Genomic DNA, 19,234 nt, shown 5'->3' on the forward strand with positions numbered 1-19,234 from the left:
CGAATGCACTACAGACTCGAGCAGAGGAGCCGCACCTCTTTGTTTACAAACTCTACACGGGGGCGGGCGGGGCTAGGGAGGAGGAGCAGTTTGCAGGTCCTGTGCGTCTGAGACAAGCAAGTGAGATATCCACTTGATCAGTTTCCGCGATCGGCGAATATGACTCATTATCGGAATTCCCCGATCGCATATTTATACTGATTATCGGCCGATAACGATCGGTGGCCGATCGATCGGGGCATCCCTACTTTCTATACATGCGTCTGATTGAAAACTTTATTAACAGATTGCAGAATGGGTAAAACTCAGGGCTCTATGAGCAACGGAAGGAACTGAGCTAGTATGAACACATAATGCTTGCTACGTTCGGGTAAATAATATGCTGATGTTATTGAACGTGTAACACTAACTATATAACGTTAATGCCACAAAACGAATGCCTTGTTAATCATAAGTAGTAACTTTGATGCAGTAGCTTGTGTGTGTGTGGGGGACTGGGGACGGCGTTGTGCAGGTCGCGAGTGAACTTTTTTTTGGTCTTTTGACGCTACACAAATTGATGGATATTTATCGGCTACTGCCATCTAGTCCATGGGCCAGAGGCCAAAATTTCACTTGTCGGTGCCACTCAGGGTGAATAAACTTACATATATTTTTTTCAAAGATCTATGTCTGTAGATGATATTTTTGTATGATAGCCCTTCCAGAGTGGTAGCTTTATCATAATGATCAAGTCATGAAGTATACCTACCCCCTCAGGAAATTGCATTTCTGATGCTGGTGCATATCCTGCTTTAGACTCACGTAGAGGACATCTGTCAATGTTTCACAATATTGTGTTTGGTATCATTTTAAAGGGGACTATGTAATCTTTCATTCAAGCTAAGATGTGAATCTTTCTGATCAATATAGAGGTCACTGGAGCTCTTTGAACAGTCAACAACACACATTTCTACCCGATTTCCGCCTAAATGATATACTATCGTTTAGCCTTGTGTCATCTAGGAGCAACAGAGACACAAAATACAATATCTGCAATACTCTCAGGATCATAAGGATTCAGGGAATGTATAATATGCCTATACTATTTCATTGTTACAGGTCATTGTGAGCCTTAAATTAGAAAAGCAGTATTAGGCTCCTATTAAACTATACAGAACAGCCACTATAGTCTAGAATGGAAACATAGGTCCACCTGCATAGGGTGGATTTTTTTTCACCACCTGTTTTTTATTAATCCTTGGAGTGTCTATTTTAAGATTCTGACAGGTAACAGGTTGGAATAATGTCCCATGGGGTTTATTTTTAACCCTTTATTACACCTATCCTGAACCAAAACCTGAAAAAGAAAACAGCATAACTTTTGAAGTTAACAACATATAGAGACAAATTAAAACATTTTCCCAAACTAGTTTGACCCAAGGAATTCAATACAATTGTTATTCTTAAGATTCAAACACATCTTGATTAAATTTCAGGACAGAAAAGGCAAAAAAACGCTGAAAAAAACACATCTCTATTTTCCCTTTTTACTGAAATGTAGTGCATTGGACGAGATCGATTTAGGTTAATATTGGAAATTGTATTGTAATAGATTGTCTCCATGCTGTTATGCCCTAAATATTATAGTTTTGCATAAACAATTATATAGAGACAAATTAACACATTTTCCCATGCGATTTTGATCAGTGATTTATTTATTGTTAAGGTTCAAACTATATGTTTTCATATGCACTGGATATCATGGACTGGATATCTTCTTTGTTGACACAACATTCAAGTATTTTTTTCTATTTGTATTTTATACCCTAAACTACTAATCATCATCATCACTAAAACAATTGTCAAAGTCTATCTCTTCGATCTCCATCTCTTCCTCCGCCTCATCACTCGTACTCTCCATCCTCCTCATCCATGTTATTTTTTGCGTAATCTGCCTCCTTATCAAGTTTCAAGTTTTCAAGTTTCAAGTTTCTTTAATAGTTGTCATACAGAAGTACAGAATACTTTTGTACAAAATGCTTCTTACTGTTGCGCTCCAGAGACTGTGCATGACAAGATAAGTATGAAATAAAAACATAGTAAAAATTAGAAGTAAAAAAAGAGGTCACAGTGTTCAGTTTAGACATATGTACAATGTTCGTAGACGTAGTTACCATACAATATACAATACTGTGCAGTGTACTAATATACAATACTATATAGTGCAAGGCATAAATGGACGAGGTGCAGTTTAGGTACAATTCACAGTAGGTGTACGAGTTGTAGTGCAAATCCTTTATCAATAGAGCTTCTTGCTCTTCTGACTCCACTTTCTGGGCCAGTACCTCAACAAGAGAAGGACGGAGGATGGGTCCAACTGTCCAGACAGGTTCTAACACCTCCTCATCCATTGTTTTTCCCAGTCGATACTTTGATCATAGGCTTTGGGCCTCTTGAATATGGGCTGTTCTGCTCTTTTGTAACAGGTGACTATGAAGTTGGCTCGCTGTACATGTGGGATGAGACAGACCTTGGGGGGAGGCAGGCGTTCAATGTCTACTTTGGAGTTTGCATCCAGGACTTTATCAGCACCCATCATTTTCTGCAGCATCTTGGCTCACACAGCATCAACTGACTTCATTGGACCATGGCCATCCATAATGCATGTGAAGGACTCCATCTCCTGTTGGAGCTCATCTGTTACCAGCGACAATGCGCCAAGCTGACTAAAAGCCTTCTGGAATCTAGGGTTCTTCTGCAGATTATTCAACGGATTCACCTGTCTCTTTCCTTTGAAAGCGCTGGCACAGTCATCCCCAGAAAAGTCATAGTATCCCAGTAGAGTGCTGCAGTACTCTGAGTCCAGAGACTCAGCCTGTTCGGACACATGTATTAGCTTGCAGTGCCAAGGTGCCAGTGCCGTGGTCCAGGTATCTGGAGAGGTTACCAGGGGCTTGTCCAGCACTTGGAACAGGTATAGTGGCTCTAGATTTCTATGCTAAGTAGTACTCCAAAAGTTAACATATGTAATGTAGTAGTAGTAGTAGTTTATTCAGTCATCATCTCACACAATGCAATATACACCATCATTTAACAATATTTGATTTTACAGTGACTGAAAAGGTACAGACTGAAGCATAATGCTTATATATGCCAGCCTGTCCTATATTCTTAACAAAAATGAATACTCAAACAGTATTCTAAAATAAATATAAATAAAGTAAATAACAACAAACATGCTTAGAATTAGTAACATGTTTCAATGTTTTATGCATTGATCAAATCTGCCACCCCCCCCCCCCCCCCCCCCCCACAGCAATTAATTGTTTATTTGTTTGTCTTTGTTCTTAATGTATTTCAGATTCAATCTCCTGATGCCCAAAATGTTAGAGGTGCCCAGCAGGCCAAGGCCAGAGGCTACTACAGTACTGCCAGGGATGCTGCTGTTGTCCGCTTCTGTGGCTTCCTGCATGACACACTCACACACCTGAGCAGCCTGTCTGCCTGTCTGCAGAGGTCCACTGTCACCATAGCTTCTGTAGCTTCCTGCATGACACACTCACACACCTGAGCAGCCTGTCTGCCTGTCTGCAGAGGTCCACTGTCACCATAGCTTCTGTGGCTTCCTGCATGACACACTCACACACCTGAGCAGCCTGTCTGCCTGTCTGCAGAGGTCCACTGTCACCATAGCTTCTGTGGCTTCCTGCATGACACACTCACACACCTGAGCAGCCTGTCTGCCTGTCTGCAGAGGTCCACTGTCACCATAGCTTCTGTGGCTTCCTGCATGACACACTCACACACCTGAGCAGCCTGTCTGCCTGTCTGCAGAGGTCCACTGTCACCATAGCTTCTGTGGCTTCCTGCATGACACACTCACACACCTGAGCAGCCTGTCTGCCTGTCTGCAGAGGTCCACTGTCACCATAGCTTCTGTGGCTTCCTGCATGACACACTCACACACCTGAGCAGCCTGTCTGCCTGTCTGCAGAGGTCCACTGTCACCATAGCTTCTGTGGCTTCCTGCATGACACACTCACACACCTGAGCAGCCTGTCTGCCTGTCTGCAGAGGTCCACTGTCACCATAGCTTCTGTGGCTTCCTGCATGACACACTCACACACCTGAGCAGCCTGTCTGCCTGTCTGCAGAGGTCCACTGTCACCATAGCGGGGGCACACGGCTCCTTGTGCTCAACACAGGCAGTACTTAAGAAGTACAAAACCAGGTATGTGTATTTAAGCTGCAAAAGAAATGTGTACCTTAAGATAATTAAGAGAAATGATTGTGTGAGTGAAAGGTGAATTCAGAAATGTAAATAGTAGATAGTAAAATTAGTCTTTTATCTTCAGACAAGGGCCCATGATGAAAGCCACAATGGCCAACAGCTATGAGGGAATTCCACTGACCAGAAGTGACAGCAAGTGGAGCAAGACCAGCGTCACCTCACAGGAGAAAATGCTTGACAAGCTACAGGAGAGTCTGACCGACAGGTTCCAGGACATCAGTGATGGGTTGCTGTGTGCCACCAAGGTGGTCAGCTTCACCAACTGGCCAGAGTCAGCAGACGTAGCAGCAGGTAGGTTGCTTTCTTTATGTTTAATACAGGGCAGTGCAGTCAGCCTGGTTCATGATCATATTATTATAGTTTGAATATTTGAGAATTAAAACTATGCTTTCTGTAATATTTATACAATTCTAGATTTTGGAGAAACTGAAATCGAAACACTGGTGGACCACTTCAAGCCAGTCCTGGAGACCTCTGGAATTTTTGCAGAAAGGATCCCTGACCAGTGGACTGTCCTGAAGGCACTGCTGTATCAGGAGGCCCAGTCCCTGCAGAATATGTCCTGGCTCAGGGTCAACAGGAGCCATCTATATTCCTGCCCTGATTTGCTGGCATTGGTCGACCTGGTCCTGTCCTTCCCTGCATCCACAGCTGAATGTGAGAGAGGTTTCAGTATAATGAAACAGGTAAAAACAGACTGGCGGTCCAACCTAAAGTCTGACACACTGTCGGATCTCCTGATGGTCCAGCTGTCCTCTCCAGAGATCAGTGAGTATGACCCCACAAAAGCTGTTAATCTGTGGCACCAGGACTGCGTCAGGAGGAGTAGGAGACCGGACTTTATGGCCGGACGTGACCAGGCAAAGAGGGTGGAGATTGTGGACTCTGATTAGGACATGATTGAGAAATGAGGTGGTTTAAGTTTTATTTATTTTTTATTTATTTTACACATTTTATTATGTTTTTTTTTTTTTTATAACGACCAGGACCCACCCCTAACACTGCCAATTGTGTTAGTATGAACGACCAGCCAGGCTGGTAGCAATGCCGAGAGCTGGGCTCGAACCCAGCATCTCCTGCACTAGTGGCGAGCACCTTGCCCACTGTGCCACTTTATTATGTTCTGTTATGTTTGAGAATCCAGCATCTCCTGCACTAGTGGCGAGCACCTTGCCCACTGTGCCACTTTATTATGTATAATGTTCTGTTATGTTTGAGAACCCAGCATCTCCTGCACTAGTGGCGAGCACCTTGCCCACTGTGCCACTTTATTATGTATAATGTTCTGTTATGTTTGAGAACCCAGCATCTCCTGCACTAGTGGCGAGCACCTTGCCCACTGTGCCACTTTATTATGTATAATGTTCTGTTATGTTTGAGAACCCAGCATCTCCTGCACTAGTGGCGAGCACCTTGCGCACTGTGCCACTTTATTATGTATAATGTTCTGTTATGTTTGAGAACCCAGCATCTCCTGCACTAGTGGCGAGCACCTTGCCCACTGCGCCACTTTATTATGTTCCGTTATGTTTGATGTTAACATTAGGTTACAATTTAAGTTTAAGATTGACATCTTGTATTGATTAAGTAATCAATCAATATATTAAAATAATTTGCTTAAAATTTTACTCTGGCCTCTTATTTAAGTGTATTCTTCAACATAATACCTTATCTACTTGAAATGTACTGATTTTTTTTTATATGTGACACAAAAATGCGTTTTTTTTGGCGGGTAAGAAATATGCTTGGCGGGTAGATTTTTACCATTTACCAGCCACTGGCCGGTGAGTCAAAAAGTTAATTTCGCTCCCTGTGGGTGCTGATAAAGTCCTGGATGCAAACTCCAAAGTAGACATTGAACGCCTGCCTCCCCCCAAGGTCTGTCTCATCCCACATGTACAGCGAGCCAACTTCATAGTCGCCTGCTACAAAAGAGCAGAACAGCCCATATTCAAGAGGCCCAAAGCCTATGATCAAAGTATGGACTGGGAAAAACAATGGATAAGGAGGTGTTAGAACCTGTCTGGACGGTTGGACCCATCCTCCATCCTTCTCTTGTTGAGGTACTGGCCCAGAAAGTGGAGTCAGAAGAGCAAGAAGCTCTTGATAAGGAGGCAGATTACGCAAAAAATAACATGGATGAGGAGGATGGAGAGTACGAGTGTGATGAGGCGGAGGAAGAGATGGAGATCGAAGAGATAGACTTTGACAATAGTTTTAGTGATGATGATGATTAGTAGTTTACAAATAGAAAAAAATACTTGAATGTTGTGTCAACAAAGAAGATATCCAGTCCATGATATCCAGTGCATATGAAAACATATAGTTTGAACCGTAACAATATATAAATCACTGATCAAAATCGCATGGGAAAATGTGTTAATTTGTCTCTATATAATTGTTTATGCAAAACTATAATATTTAGGGCATAACAGCATGGAGACAATCTTTATTACAATATTATTTCCAATATTAACCTAAATCGATCTCGTCCAATGCACTACATTTCAGTAAAAAGGGAAAATAGAGATGTTATATGTTTTTTTTCAGCGTTTTTTGCTTTTTCTGTCCTGAAATTTTATCAAGATGTGTTTGAATCTTAAAAATAACAATTGTACTGAATTCCTTGAGTCAAACTTGTTTGGGAATTTTTTTTAATTTGTCTCCATATGTTGTTAACTTCAAAAGTTAGGCTGTTTTCTTTTTCTTATTTTTCAGGTTTTGGTTCAGGATAGGTGTAATAAAGGGTTACAAATAAACCCCATGGGACATTATTCCAACCTGTTACCTGTCAGAATCTTAAAATAGACACTCCAAGGATTAATAAAAAAAACAGGTGATGAAAAAAAATCCACCCTATGCAGGTGGACCTATGTTTCCATTCTAGACTATAGTGGCTGTTATGTATAGTTTAATAGGAGCCTAATACTGCTTTTCTAATTTAAGGCTCACAATGACCTGTAACAATGAAATAGTATAGGCATATTATACATTTCCTGAATCCTTATGGTCCTGAGAGTGTTGTAGATTTTGTATTTTGTGTCCCTGTTGCTCCTAGATGACACAAGGCTAAAAGATAGTATATCATTTAGGCGAAAATCGTGTAGAAATTTGTGTTGTTGACTGTTCAAAGAGCTCCAGTGACCTCTATATTGTTCAGAAAGATTCACATCTTAGCTTGAATGAAATATTCCATAGTCCCGTTTAAAATGATACCAAACACAATATTGTGGAACATTGACAGATGTCCTCTACATGAGTCTAAAGCAGGATATGCACCATCATCTGAAATGCGATTTCCTGAGGGGGTGGGTATACTTCATGATTTGATAATTATGATAAAGCTACCACTCTGGAAGGGCTATCATACAAAAATAGCATCTACAGACATAGATATTTCAAAAAATTATATCTAAGTTTATTCACCCTGAGTGGCACCGATATCTGGTCTGGCCCATGGACTAATCGGCACATTCGAGCTTATCGGCCGATACCGATACCCGACCGATACATCGGTGCACCCCTAGTACATATCTGTTGATTTTGATGCCGTATGCTCCCTCACTGCCTGCCTGTAGGCAATAAATAAATAAATGGATGAATAATAGATTTCTAAAATGAAATGAGGATAAAGTCAGAAATGCCCCCAAATCCAAAAAGGATGAGCTGCTTAAAACACATGGTAATCTGTCATTTTAGACTCCGGTTTAAGTTTTATGTCCCAAGTAAACAAAGTTACCAAGGTGGTCACTAGGTGGTCGCTATTGCAATGCACTTTTACTGGTCTTCCTACAATGTCCATTAACACTTTGAATGCCCAAACCGAGTTTTCTCGGGTTTACCCCCCGCGGGTTGAATGCCCATAACGAAAATATTAATTTTTTCTCGTTTATTTTATTTTATTAGCGATCTGAATTCATATTTCATCAACCGAGTCTACCATTGGTAAATCAGCCACCCCAGGCGCTCCGATGTGAAAAAAGCGCCCCCCTATCGTCTCCCAGATGGTAATTCACCCTTTTGGATTGGACTCAATGAAAATGAATGAGAAAAAAAAAAAACGGACTCCACATTTTACTTCTCACTCATGTAACCGGGGTCGATCAGCTTCATGCTGGACCCTCAGAGCAGCGGGGATTATGTATTTTACAGTATACGCGTGGGATCAATAAAAGGATCGATTTTCGGAATGGCGATCAGGAATTGGAATAATCCATTTGAATTTGAATACCATCTGATCTCAGGTAAGGAATCTATTTGACCAGTCTTAGGATAATCAGACCCGTTTTCACGGAGATAAGCTTTTCCCCTATAATGTGATATGGCTGTTTGACTCTAAGAGCGATCAGGAACTGAGAGAATCGATTTTCAGCGCGCGGCACCAGCGTGCACACGTACACATATACTATCGATAATCTAGCGTTTATTTGAAAACGATTCATAAATAGGCCGAAAAATGACGACATTCTAGAATATTACATTTCAGGGCAATTATCATGGCATCTCTTCTTTTTTCCGTGAAAACGAGGGCTTTTCAAAATGCTATCAAACGGAAATGAACCGATAAAAAAACAATCCGCTTCGACAATGTTGACTGGAAATGGGTCATTGATAATGCGACGGGCAGATTAGACACATAGCCATAATTTAAAACATAGATTAGGCGATATTAACGTTAACATTGGAGTGGATGGTGGGCATTCAAGCACTAAATGAGCGCCCCCTGCTGGGCACTGAAAGTGTTAAGAGGCTGCAACTTATCCAGAACTCTAATGCTAGACTGCTAACTAACAAACAAACAAACAAACAAACAAAAAAAGAGAGAACACATCACCAGTCTTAGCTACATTACACTGGCTCCCTGCATCATCTAGAATAGATCTTAAGGTAGCCTACTTCTACTTGTATATAAACCTCTCAAACCAGTAACTACTACAGTAACTTAAGACTGGCTTACATGACAGATGCATTGTTGTTTTATGTTCCCTCACAAATCCTTCAATCCTCTACTGCTGGTTTTCTAGATACTCAAACCCCCACCTAAAAGAAGATGGGAGATGCAGCTTTCAGCTATGCTCCCAAACTGTGGCTCTAACAGCCTACCCATAAATACTGAGAGGCAGGCTCTAACAGCCTAACCATAAATACTGAGAGGCAGGCTCTAACAGCCTAACCATAAATACTGAGAGGCAGGCTCTAACAGCCTAACCATAAATACTGAGAGGCAGCCTCTAACAGCCTACCCACAGATATTAGAAAAGGCAGGCTCCAACAGCAAACCCAAAAATATTAGAGAGGCAGGCTCCGTTGACATCTTTAAACGGCACACAAACGCTTGTCTTTTTCTAGCACCACTTCTTCTTACCATGGAGTTCCCACATGCCTTTAAATGTATTTTTATGAGTCGATCTTTCAACTGGCTCACTTTCTCTGCAACGCTAAGCACTTTATGTTTACCCGCTTTCTTTTATTTGTTTAATTTGTGTTTCCCGTTTTTATTTTAATTTTTTTATGTAAAGCACTTTGTGCTGCATGTTTTGTATGAAAAGGTGCTATACAAATAATAATAATAATAATAATAATAATAATAATAATAATAATAATAATAATAATAATAATAATAATAATAATAAAATAATAATAATAATAATAATAATAATAATAATAATAAATCTATTTTATATAGCGCTTTTCCAGGTGCTCAAAGACGCTTCACATGGGCAGGAGAGACAAACTATGGCAAAAAAAAAAAAAAAACAGAACAAAACAGAACAGAACAAAAATAATACATGACAAAATAAAATAAAACCGACAGAATTAGAGGTCAAAAGCAAGATTGAAAAGGTGGGTTTTGAGGGCTGATTTAAAAGATGTCAGGGTGTTTGCATCACGGATATGGCTGGGGAGGGCATTCCAGAGGGAGGGGGCAGCAGCAGCAAAGGCCCTGTCGCCCCAGGTCCGGAGCTTGGTCGTGGGAGGTGTTAGGAGGTTGGCATCTGCAGACCTAAGGCGACGGGTGGGCGTGTGACGGTGGAGGAGGTCGGACAGGTAGGGAGGGGCAAGGTTGTTGAGGGCTTTAAATGTGATGAGTAGTATTTTAAAATGTATCCTGTATTTGATTGGAAGCCAGTGGAGGTCGTGGAGGACAGGGGTGATGTGATCAGAGCGACGGGTGGAGGTGAGCATGCGGGCAGCAGAGTTTTGGACATATTGGAGTTTATTGAGAATAGTGTTTGGTGAGCCGTAGAGGATGCTGTTGCAGTAATCTAGTCTTGATGATATGAATGCATGAACCATGAACAAATAAAGCGTATTAACTCATTCACTGCCAACGACATGTATACTCGTTATTGGCCGCCAATCGTTGGAACGCCAACAACGAGTATACTCGTTATTTGATTGTTATTTCTTTTATTCGCTATTTCCATTCATAATCCATCCAGGAAGGCTAGTGTTACCATAGGGAATGAGTCTGAGATCGCAATAGTCCAATACCGCCGCCTGGTGGTATGCGGCCGATGTTGCACTTCCTTTGAGACTCTGTGTATGAGGCTGTGCGTCGATTCCTCCGGGCGGACTTTTCTAGTAACCTGGATCAAGGGCTTCACCCGATCGCATTGAATAGTTTTCGGGACCCCCGATTCATTATTCTGTGGTGGGTTATGTCGTTGGGCCAAATGGACATACGATCTACCAGATGGCAATCAAATAATTGGAATATTCTTTTTGGAATCCCACCGGCCACAGGTAAGAGCAATTTAACATCAATTTCAGCTTGATCGTGCCTTGTTTTCATAGCCATCGCCCTGATCAGCATATGCTGTACTAACGAATGCCGTTGATGACAATCAATTAATCAGAAACGACCCCCCCCCCCCTTTCATGCATTCATGATGGGTCATAATATACCGATCATACGCATTTGAATTTTTTATTGTAGCGTGTATAGGGACGAAATGCCAATGGATTAAATATAATTTTTTTTTTTTATCCACTTTTTCTCCCATTTTCTATATATTTTCTCCCATCCCAATTTCATATCATCCAATTCAACCCTCCCCTGTCACGAACGCTGTTTCTTGCCTCCCACAAGCCGGCTGCAATGTCAAAGTCATACATAGCACAAGTCCCCTCCGGTACTTGAGGTAACAGCAGTCGCATCTTTTCACCTGCGCAGCTTGATCTCTCAGTGGCGAGGAGTAACACGTGGGAGGCTCACGCTGCCCCCGACACTTCCTGATTCTACTGCGCAGGCGCACCAACCGACCTGTAGGAGTCGCTGTCCACAACGCCCGATCCCCACCCATCAGTTTCCCACCCCCTAATACGGCCAATGTGTATTAGTATGAACGACCAGCTAAACTGAAAGCAATGTGGAGCGCTGGGCTCGAACAGGCGAGCCCAGCGTCTCCGCATTCGTGGCGAGCGCCTTGCCCACTACGCCACGTAGCCGCCCGTATGGATTAAATATAATATGCGTCACGGCCTATTACTAGCCTCCCAGGAATTACCCTAAACCGCTCTAAAACCATACTTATATTCACCACGGTATAAAACGGGAATGTATGGATGGAATTTTTTTTTCTTGAACGATAGATACTCAATGTCAAATGGGCCATAGTATTGCATCCATAGCTATAATATATATAGTTATAGCCCTGCAAACAAGGTGAGCAACTCCATTGGTTTAATGCGTGGCAGCGTGGCAGCACAGCCATATCCCATTCCCAGCGTAATATTATTATTTTTCCTACTTTTTCTCAGACTCATCTTAGACTGTTCACCCGATTCTGTGTGGTATCTAGGGCCCAGCATCCTCACATGTGTAATTCAGAAATCCTATAACCCCCAGCCCAAATCCTATAACCCCCACACCCAATCAAATTTAGGAAAAACACATCGTGTAAACAGGAAATTATGTGTACCCATGTATACTTCTTGTCCTATTTGAACCAAGTATGAAATATGTGTTTGCTTCATGGTAGGCAAGGAGGTGTGCAAAGTTCTGTGTCATTTGGCACTCATGGTGGCGCTATTCACAAAACCCACGTGACAAGGGACATGACATTTTCCAGGCCGACATATCTGTGTGCCAATGCTTCACAACAATCACACCAGTTGGCCGCACATTGTCGCCATAATCGAAATGTCCAAATATACAACATTGACACGGCATAACATGTTAAGTCCAATTCACACGACATAACATGGTAAGTCCAATTCACACGACATAACATGGTAAGTCCAATTCACACGACATAACATGGTAAGTCCAATTCACACGACATAACATGGTAAGTCCAATTCACACGACATAACATGGTAAGTCCAATTCACACGACATAACATGGCAAGTCCAATTGACATGAGACTTTATCATTCCCTGCTATTCTTGGCTTACAACTTTGCCACTAGGTAACTGCACGAAGATAACGGCTACAGTGCTCGGGTTGAAGAAGCACATTATCCAGGCAGCGAGTAACATAGGAGTTGGGGGGCGGGGTGTCCTGTAAACGGATTGTTTGCAACTTATCACAAAGCCTGTGCTTGTTTGTTTACAGTAGGCAGTTACCACCACCACCTAATGTATTTCTAACCCCATCACATGTTTACATTCTTACTAGTAAACATGTGGTACTCCCAACCTTCCCCCTCCGTACCAGTGCTTCCACCTAGCCCCGCAGCAGAAAGTCTGGCGCTGCTTTTTGTCCTAGACCGGTGACCCATTCAAATTAACATGGCCATGTTGTCTGCTGCTGGAACTCAGTGGAGCGAGTTCAACTAGGCAGCAGCAACAACAGCAGCAGCAGCAAAGACTGCACTTCCTCCTTCTGCCCTGCCACAGTTTCCTCTGTGGTACAATAAGAAGCATGGTGTCTGTCTGTCTGTCTGTCTGTCTGTCTGCCTGCCTGCCTGCCTGTCTGTCTGCCGGTCTGTCTGCATGGATTTTAGCAGGCTCCGTGTTCAAATGCACTTAGTCTCTTTGAATGTGTGTGTGTGTGTGTGTGTGTGTGTGTGTGTGTGTGTGTGTGTGTGTGTGTGTGTGTGTGTGTGTGTGTGTGTGTGTGTGTGTGTGTGAGAGAGTGACACAGAGAGAGAGACAGAGATAGTTCATAATGGTTAAAGGACTTTTACTTCTCCGTTTTCTGGCTTTGGGAGAGAGTAGTTCATGTTCACAAAATAATGAACTTTCCTAGGCCATGGAAATAACATATTGTAATTATTGATCTGGATGACGTTCCCCTTTAATAACAAGCGCACCCAGCTGAATGCTGCATTGACGTGCAAGGCTTCTTCTAGTAGTGTTACGAAGGATCAGATTAAACCGAATATATATATTTATTACTTGAGATATATTGTATAGTATTTGAATATCGTCTGATATCCTTTGTATATTCTTTGTACATATACACGGAATATCCCTTTACCTAGTACAGACCATAATATTTCGTTCTCCTATTGGACAGCGATCCCCTAGGCTCCACGGCCATAACCCCAATGTCTAGTTCAAAGTCACCGCCAAAGACATGCCTGGACATGACCGGCTCTGCGCAAGAATACGAGACAGAAATAAGGCTGGTACTAGATTGTTCACCTAACGTATAAATACGGCGCAGGTGAATACAGCAGTAGTCTAATCTTAGTAACAAGTTGAAGCCTCACACCACGATACAACGTGCTGTGAAGTGGGCCCGTTTTGCCCCGAAATAGAGCCTTGAGACCGCGTGCAAATTGATAGCTGAAGTGTCAGAGTTTAACGCTGTACCGTCGAGTTCGACCTATTCTATTATTAAGTAATAGTCTATTATGTATAGTGTATCGTGCGGCTACCGTTCTACAGTGACCAGCATTACCAACGCTTCCTCGTACCGAGCTAGTGTGCTTATCCAGGCTGGGCGGCTTAACCTGGTGCCGTCATCCGAGGAGCCCTAGACGAGAACCGTGTGGATATGTACACTGGATAACCTACACCGGCGACTACAGAGCCCTTTTCGGCTGGATTATATTTGCTTTGGTCCTGTAGCTGATGGAGCGGAGAATCGTCTACACCCACAATTGTGTGGGATTTACCCTGTGAGGAGCAACGTCGAGCCCGCCTCTAGGACGCCTGAGGCTGGCTAGCTTTCCCCCATGCTGCACTGCATACTGGAGAATAGCTGTTGTTCGTCTGCGGATCAAGAGATTATTGCACTGTCTCCTGTACCTGGAGTCTCCTTATTCCTCGTTGACCCAGACTTTCGCTACCGACAAATCCTCTCCCCTGCTGGCCTACAACCGGAGGGACCCTATTAGTATCTCCAGCTGCCCTACTAGTGTACCATAGATATAATTCTTATGATACAGGTGGTATTAATTATCTCCTGCGTAATATGCTCATGGACTTACGCTCTTGACCTATTCATGCACATTCTTCGCCATACAAGCGCAACTCTCAATCTTGATAAGTAAAGTAATGTAAGATAATCTTCGTGCTGCTAATAAATATTAGTCTAAACAAGTATTTGTTGTGAAGCCGTGTTATTGTGGATGTGTTCATCTCATATACCTGTGTACTGTATGGCCAGTAGTAATGTACATAAGTCAGTAGTGGTTTAATGATACCATACTTATTCAATACAGTCAGGGAATTGTACCCCTCAGTTACAAGTAGAGTGAAGCGAAAATAAAAACCATATAGTGGTTTTCAGAAGGCTGAGTGCCTGGCAAAAACGTTCAAACTACTTTCAAGTCTCATGGAGTATTTTCCACCCCTTCTCAACATTAATGGCTTTGAATGGTGTTTAGTGAGGTAAGCTGATATCAGCTGAAAACAAACCGTATACAAACACAAGGGCAATCTCCGGTAATGGCGAGAAGTCAAAATGAGACTGGTATGATCTTTTAAGAGGAAGAGGAAGACGAGATGTGAACGTTATTAGAAATTTTCAGCTACAACGTTGTGGAAAATGTATCAAAATGTATTAAGACCATTAGATTTCCTCAGTAACAATTCTATTAGAAAAAGCAGCATGTCTTGAACCAACTGAGAGTTGTTGTTGAGTTTTGTTTTTCATATTAATCTTTGATATATTTATGTACATTATTTAAGAGTTTCCATCTGTAAATGGAAAATAATATAGAATTCTCCAACTTTCTTAACACGTTGTAAATGGGAATACACATCTGTCCTACTCTAGTGTCTACAAATAATATTATAAACATAGGCAAACCTTTAGAAGCCACAAAATAGCAAATACAATAAAAAACTCAAATATACCCGTTGTCTATGGATTGTCCTTTGAACAAGAGCCCAGTCAATAACCCATCCCTATGTCTTATTCTCGGTGGTGGGGCTACCAGAATTGTTTATGTTTGAATCACGGATTGGGCCTTTAAAAAAAATTATAATAAAAATTGAAAGAAAGAAAGAAAGAAAGAAAGAAAGAAAGAAAGAAAGAAAGAAAGAAAGAAAGAAAGAAAGAAAGAAAGAAAGAAAGAAAGAAAGAAAGAAAGAAAGAAAGAAAGAAAGAAAGAAAGAAAGAAAGAAAGAAAGAAAGAAAGAAAGAAAGAAAGAAAGAAAGAAAGAAAGAAAAATAGAAAAACAGAAGTTACTAAAGACGCCTATCTTTCATTCACGTGTTCAACAGGATGCAGTTCAAGCCTCACGATTACAAAAGAGTTCACTTGGTCTGTCCACGGTGGAGGCAGGGCTTTGTGTCAGTTACAACAACGGCTCTCCACCTAACCACCAACTGACTCCCAAGACTGTGAAAGACGAACACGGTTTGACAGTGTTTATTGACAGTTTCCCACCATCAAAAAGGTGTCCAATGGAGATTTTCACTACTAGTTCATGAAATTGGCGCCATAGCACACAGTAGGAGAAAAGGAGTACCCGAAAATAGTGTTTCTCAAAGACTAAGTTAAAACATATTGGTTTTAACAGTATAAGAATAACATAATCTATACTACTGTCAAAGATTGTGAACCTACACAATACAGCTGTAATACGTATAGTTTTGATCTTCAATGGGTGGCTACGATGGGGGGAAATCACAGGTGGAACCTCACTCCCCAGGTCTATACCATCTCCAATCTAACAAGCTAGCTGCCTGTCAATCAAAGGAGGTCGGACTCATTACAATTTTGCCAAAACCGAAAGTGAAACTCAACACGGATGGGATAAAACAATGCGAGCAAAGAAAACGGGGAAAATGGACTTTGCAAAGGTTACATGAGGTCGAAAATGTGTTCAGCATGTACGTATAGAGCAAACATAGAAAACAGTATAGCTGCTCCTTACACTTAAGCGATTCATCCAATGATAAAATGTTTATCCTTTAAATCAGTGCATCAAAACCATTAATTTTCAACTCTTATGAATGAAAGTACTCACCGAACTCTGTACTTTTAAGGGTACCGACCAAATTACATTGGTACTACCGTGTACCGATTCACGCTATCAATCGGTACCAAATTTCTGTACCTTTACATGTTTAGTATAAGAGTGTAATATACTAGACAAGAGGGAGACTTTTCCACAAATATACAGTATATATATATTACTGTCCCATCTCTTGGGTTTTTGTTTTTAAAAACACAATACATGATCATGCTATTTATTTTGTGTGGTGTGGTACAACAATAAATAACTAGTGTTGAAATTGAGAAGCTTGGACTTCTGAAAAAAAAAAAAAAAAAAAGAGAGACAGAGAGAGTTAAGTACCGGAAAAATTTACCGTTGGGTATCGATAACGAAATCCAGGAACTGGTACCGGTATCGGTTCAAATGTGAACGGTACCCAACCCTAGTGACATTATTAGGTGGCAAAATAAGTGGTTGTTTCAGTTGCTCGAGTCCTTGACAGCGGATAGGCCTACTGAGATAATACTATTTGCGCGAACAAACAACTACAGGGCCATCGCAGAAAAGTTAGTCCATATATATCATGACACTCACTATCCATCACCATTCAAATAAGAGCCATTTTTACACAGCAACAGGTAGCCTACGAATCTACTGGAACAGATACTGGAAATGCTGTGTATCAAATTAATTATCACGCCAAAATATTAAAGAAATATTCAGATGTAATTTAATGGAAGACAAATTCTAAATCATTGACTCTCACTAACTTGTTAAACTAATTTCTGCAAGACTACATCACATTATTCATGACAGCTCATTCAATAGCTTCCCATTCCCACAAAATAGCAAATACAATTTAAAAACTCAAATGTACCCGTTGTCTAGGGATTGTCCTTTGAACAAGAGCCCAGTCAATAGAGTCTAGACTAGAGAATACAATGTGTCCCCAATCCCATCCCTATGTCTTATTCTCTGTGGTGGGGCTGATTGGGCCTTTAAAAAATAAAAAATAAATAAAAGATTTAAAGAAAGAAAGACAAATAGAAAAACAGAAGTTACCAAAGACGCCTATCTTTCATTCATGTGTTCAACAGGATGCAGCTCAAGCCTCACGATTACAAAAGAGTTCACTTGGTCTGTCCACGGTGGAGGCTCTCCACCTAATCACCAACTGACTCCCAAGACTGTGAAAGACCAACACGGTTTGACAGTGTTTATTGACAGTTTCCCACCATCAAAAAGGTGTCCAATTGAGATGTTCACTAATAGTTTCACGACTACAAATTCAAAATCATTGACTCTCACTAACTTGTTAAACTAATCTCTCCAAGACTACATCACATTATTCATGACAGCTCATCCAATAGCTGCCCATTCCCACAAACAAAACATCACACATTCATGTCAGCTCATCCAATAGCTGCCCATTCCCACAAACAAACATCACATATTCATGACGGCTCATTCAATAGCTGCCCATTCCCACAAACAAAACAACACATATTCATGACGGCTCATTCAATAGCTGCCCATTCCCACAAACAAAACATCACATATTCATGTCAACTCATCCAATAGCTGCCCATTCCCACAAACAAAACATATAAGATTGTTACTTTGTGGCCCAAACACAGATAGCAGTAGGGTAAATAATGAATTTCCTGGCACAGGGGAAATAATGAGACAATTTGAGTAACGTATCTTGAGTAGATAATGGGATATCGAAGACATGAGGCAAAACAACGGCACTAAAATGATGCATTCAACTTTTTTGTCCTGAGGGAACAGTATGGGTGGGATTTCCCTCCAAGAGAGCAGCGGAGGTCAGCTGCCTTCACTTTACAACATGGTCATTAAATCCCCAAGAGAACTGAATGTAAACTCATAACTGCTCATAACCGCTGGTGCCTTGGAGAAGTCGGTTTCTTTATTTATTGTTGTTGCTGGAACTAGTATGCAATGATCAAAACACCCACGTGTTTACAGTAAAAACGAGAACCAAGTGGTGCTTCATAGCAGTCGTGGTGGTTGAGATTTCTCAACAAAAGACCAGCAGCTGTTTGGCCTCCGATTAGGGGATCCAGCTCGTAATGCAGAAAGTTACGCTGTTGTTCTGCCTTGTATAATAAAAATAAACACAATTAACAAATCAATGTGTATAATTACTTAAAAACTGAACTAAACTAGACCTATATTCTACGTTATGATGGGTTAAGAATGTAGGCTATGTGGAATATACCCTGCATGCAGTATATGGTCAAGATATCCCAGAGCAGAGCCTCAATAAGGAGTAGTAACCAAGAGGGAATCACCATACCTGTCGTCTGGCGTAGTTCTTCACAGAGGCTTATGTGGGGGAACTGGAGCATTTGTTTCCATTTTTTGCTTTTTCCTTTTCTGTTTCCTCCACCACCTGTAAAAGAACCAGGATCTGATTAAAGGTAGTATGCACAAGCCATGATTAAAAAGGTACAGTACACGGCTTAGCCCCTTTTTAAAAACAGAGATCACGCAATCTTGCCGTAAAGAAGAACCCTCGTTCTGCCGGCTTTGCTTGTTTACACTGAACAAAGCAAAGGCAGCATAATGCCGCCACCATGTGTGCTTTTTAG

At 41.4% G+C, this 19,234-nt stretch overlaps 1 protein-coding gene across 1 annotated transcript in view; it reads right to left on the bottom strand.

Annotated features, from left to right (window-relative positions):
• Positions 1–19,031, bottom strand: part of grk6 (G protein-coupled receptor kinase 6) — a 126,251-nt gene extending 107,220 nt beyond the window's left edge. The window contains exon 1 of the mRNA XM_084319590.1: positions 18,940–19,031. Within this exon, the coding sequence (XP_084175716.1) occupies positions 18,940–18,991 (52 nt within the window). The 5' untranslated portion in view covers positions 18,992–19,031. The remainder of the gene's footprint in view (positions 1–18,939) is intronic.
• Between the last annotated feature and the right edge of the window lie 203 nt (positions 19,032–19,234).

The sequence above is a fragment of the Notolepis coatsorum genome (genome assembly GCF_963971535.1).
Source record: "Notolepis coatsorum genome assembly, chromosome: 8".
Taxonomy (NCBI): Eukaryota; Metazoa; Chordata; class Actinopteri; order Aulopiformes; family Paralepididae; genus Notolepis; species Notolepis coatsorum.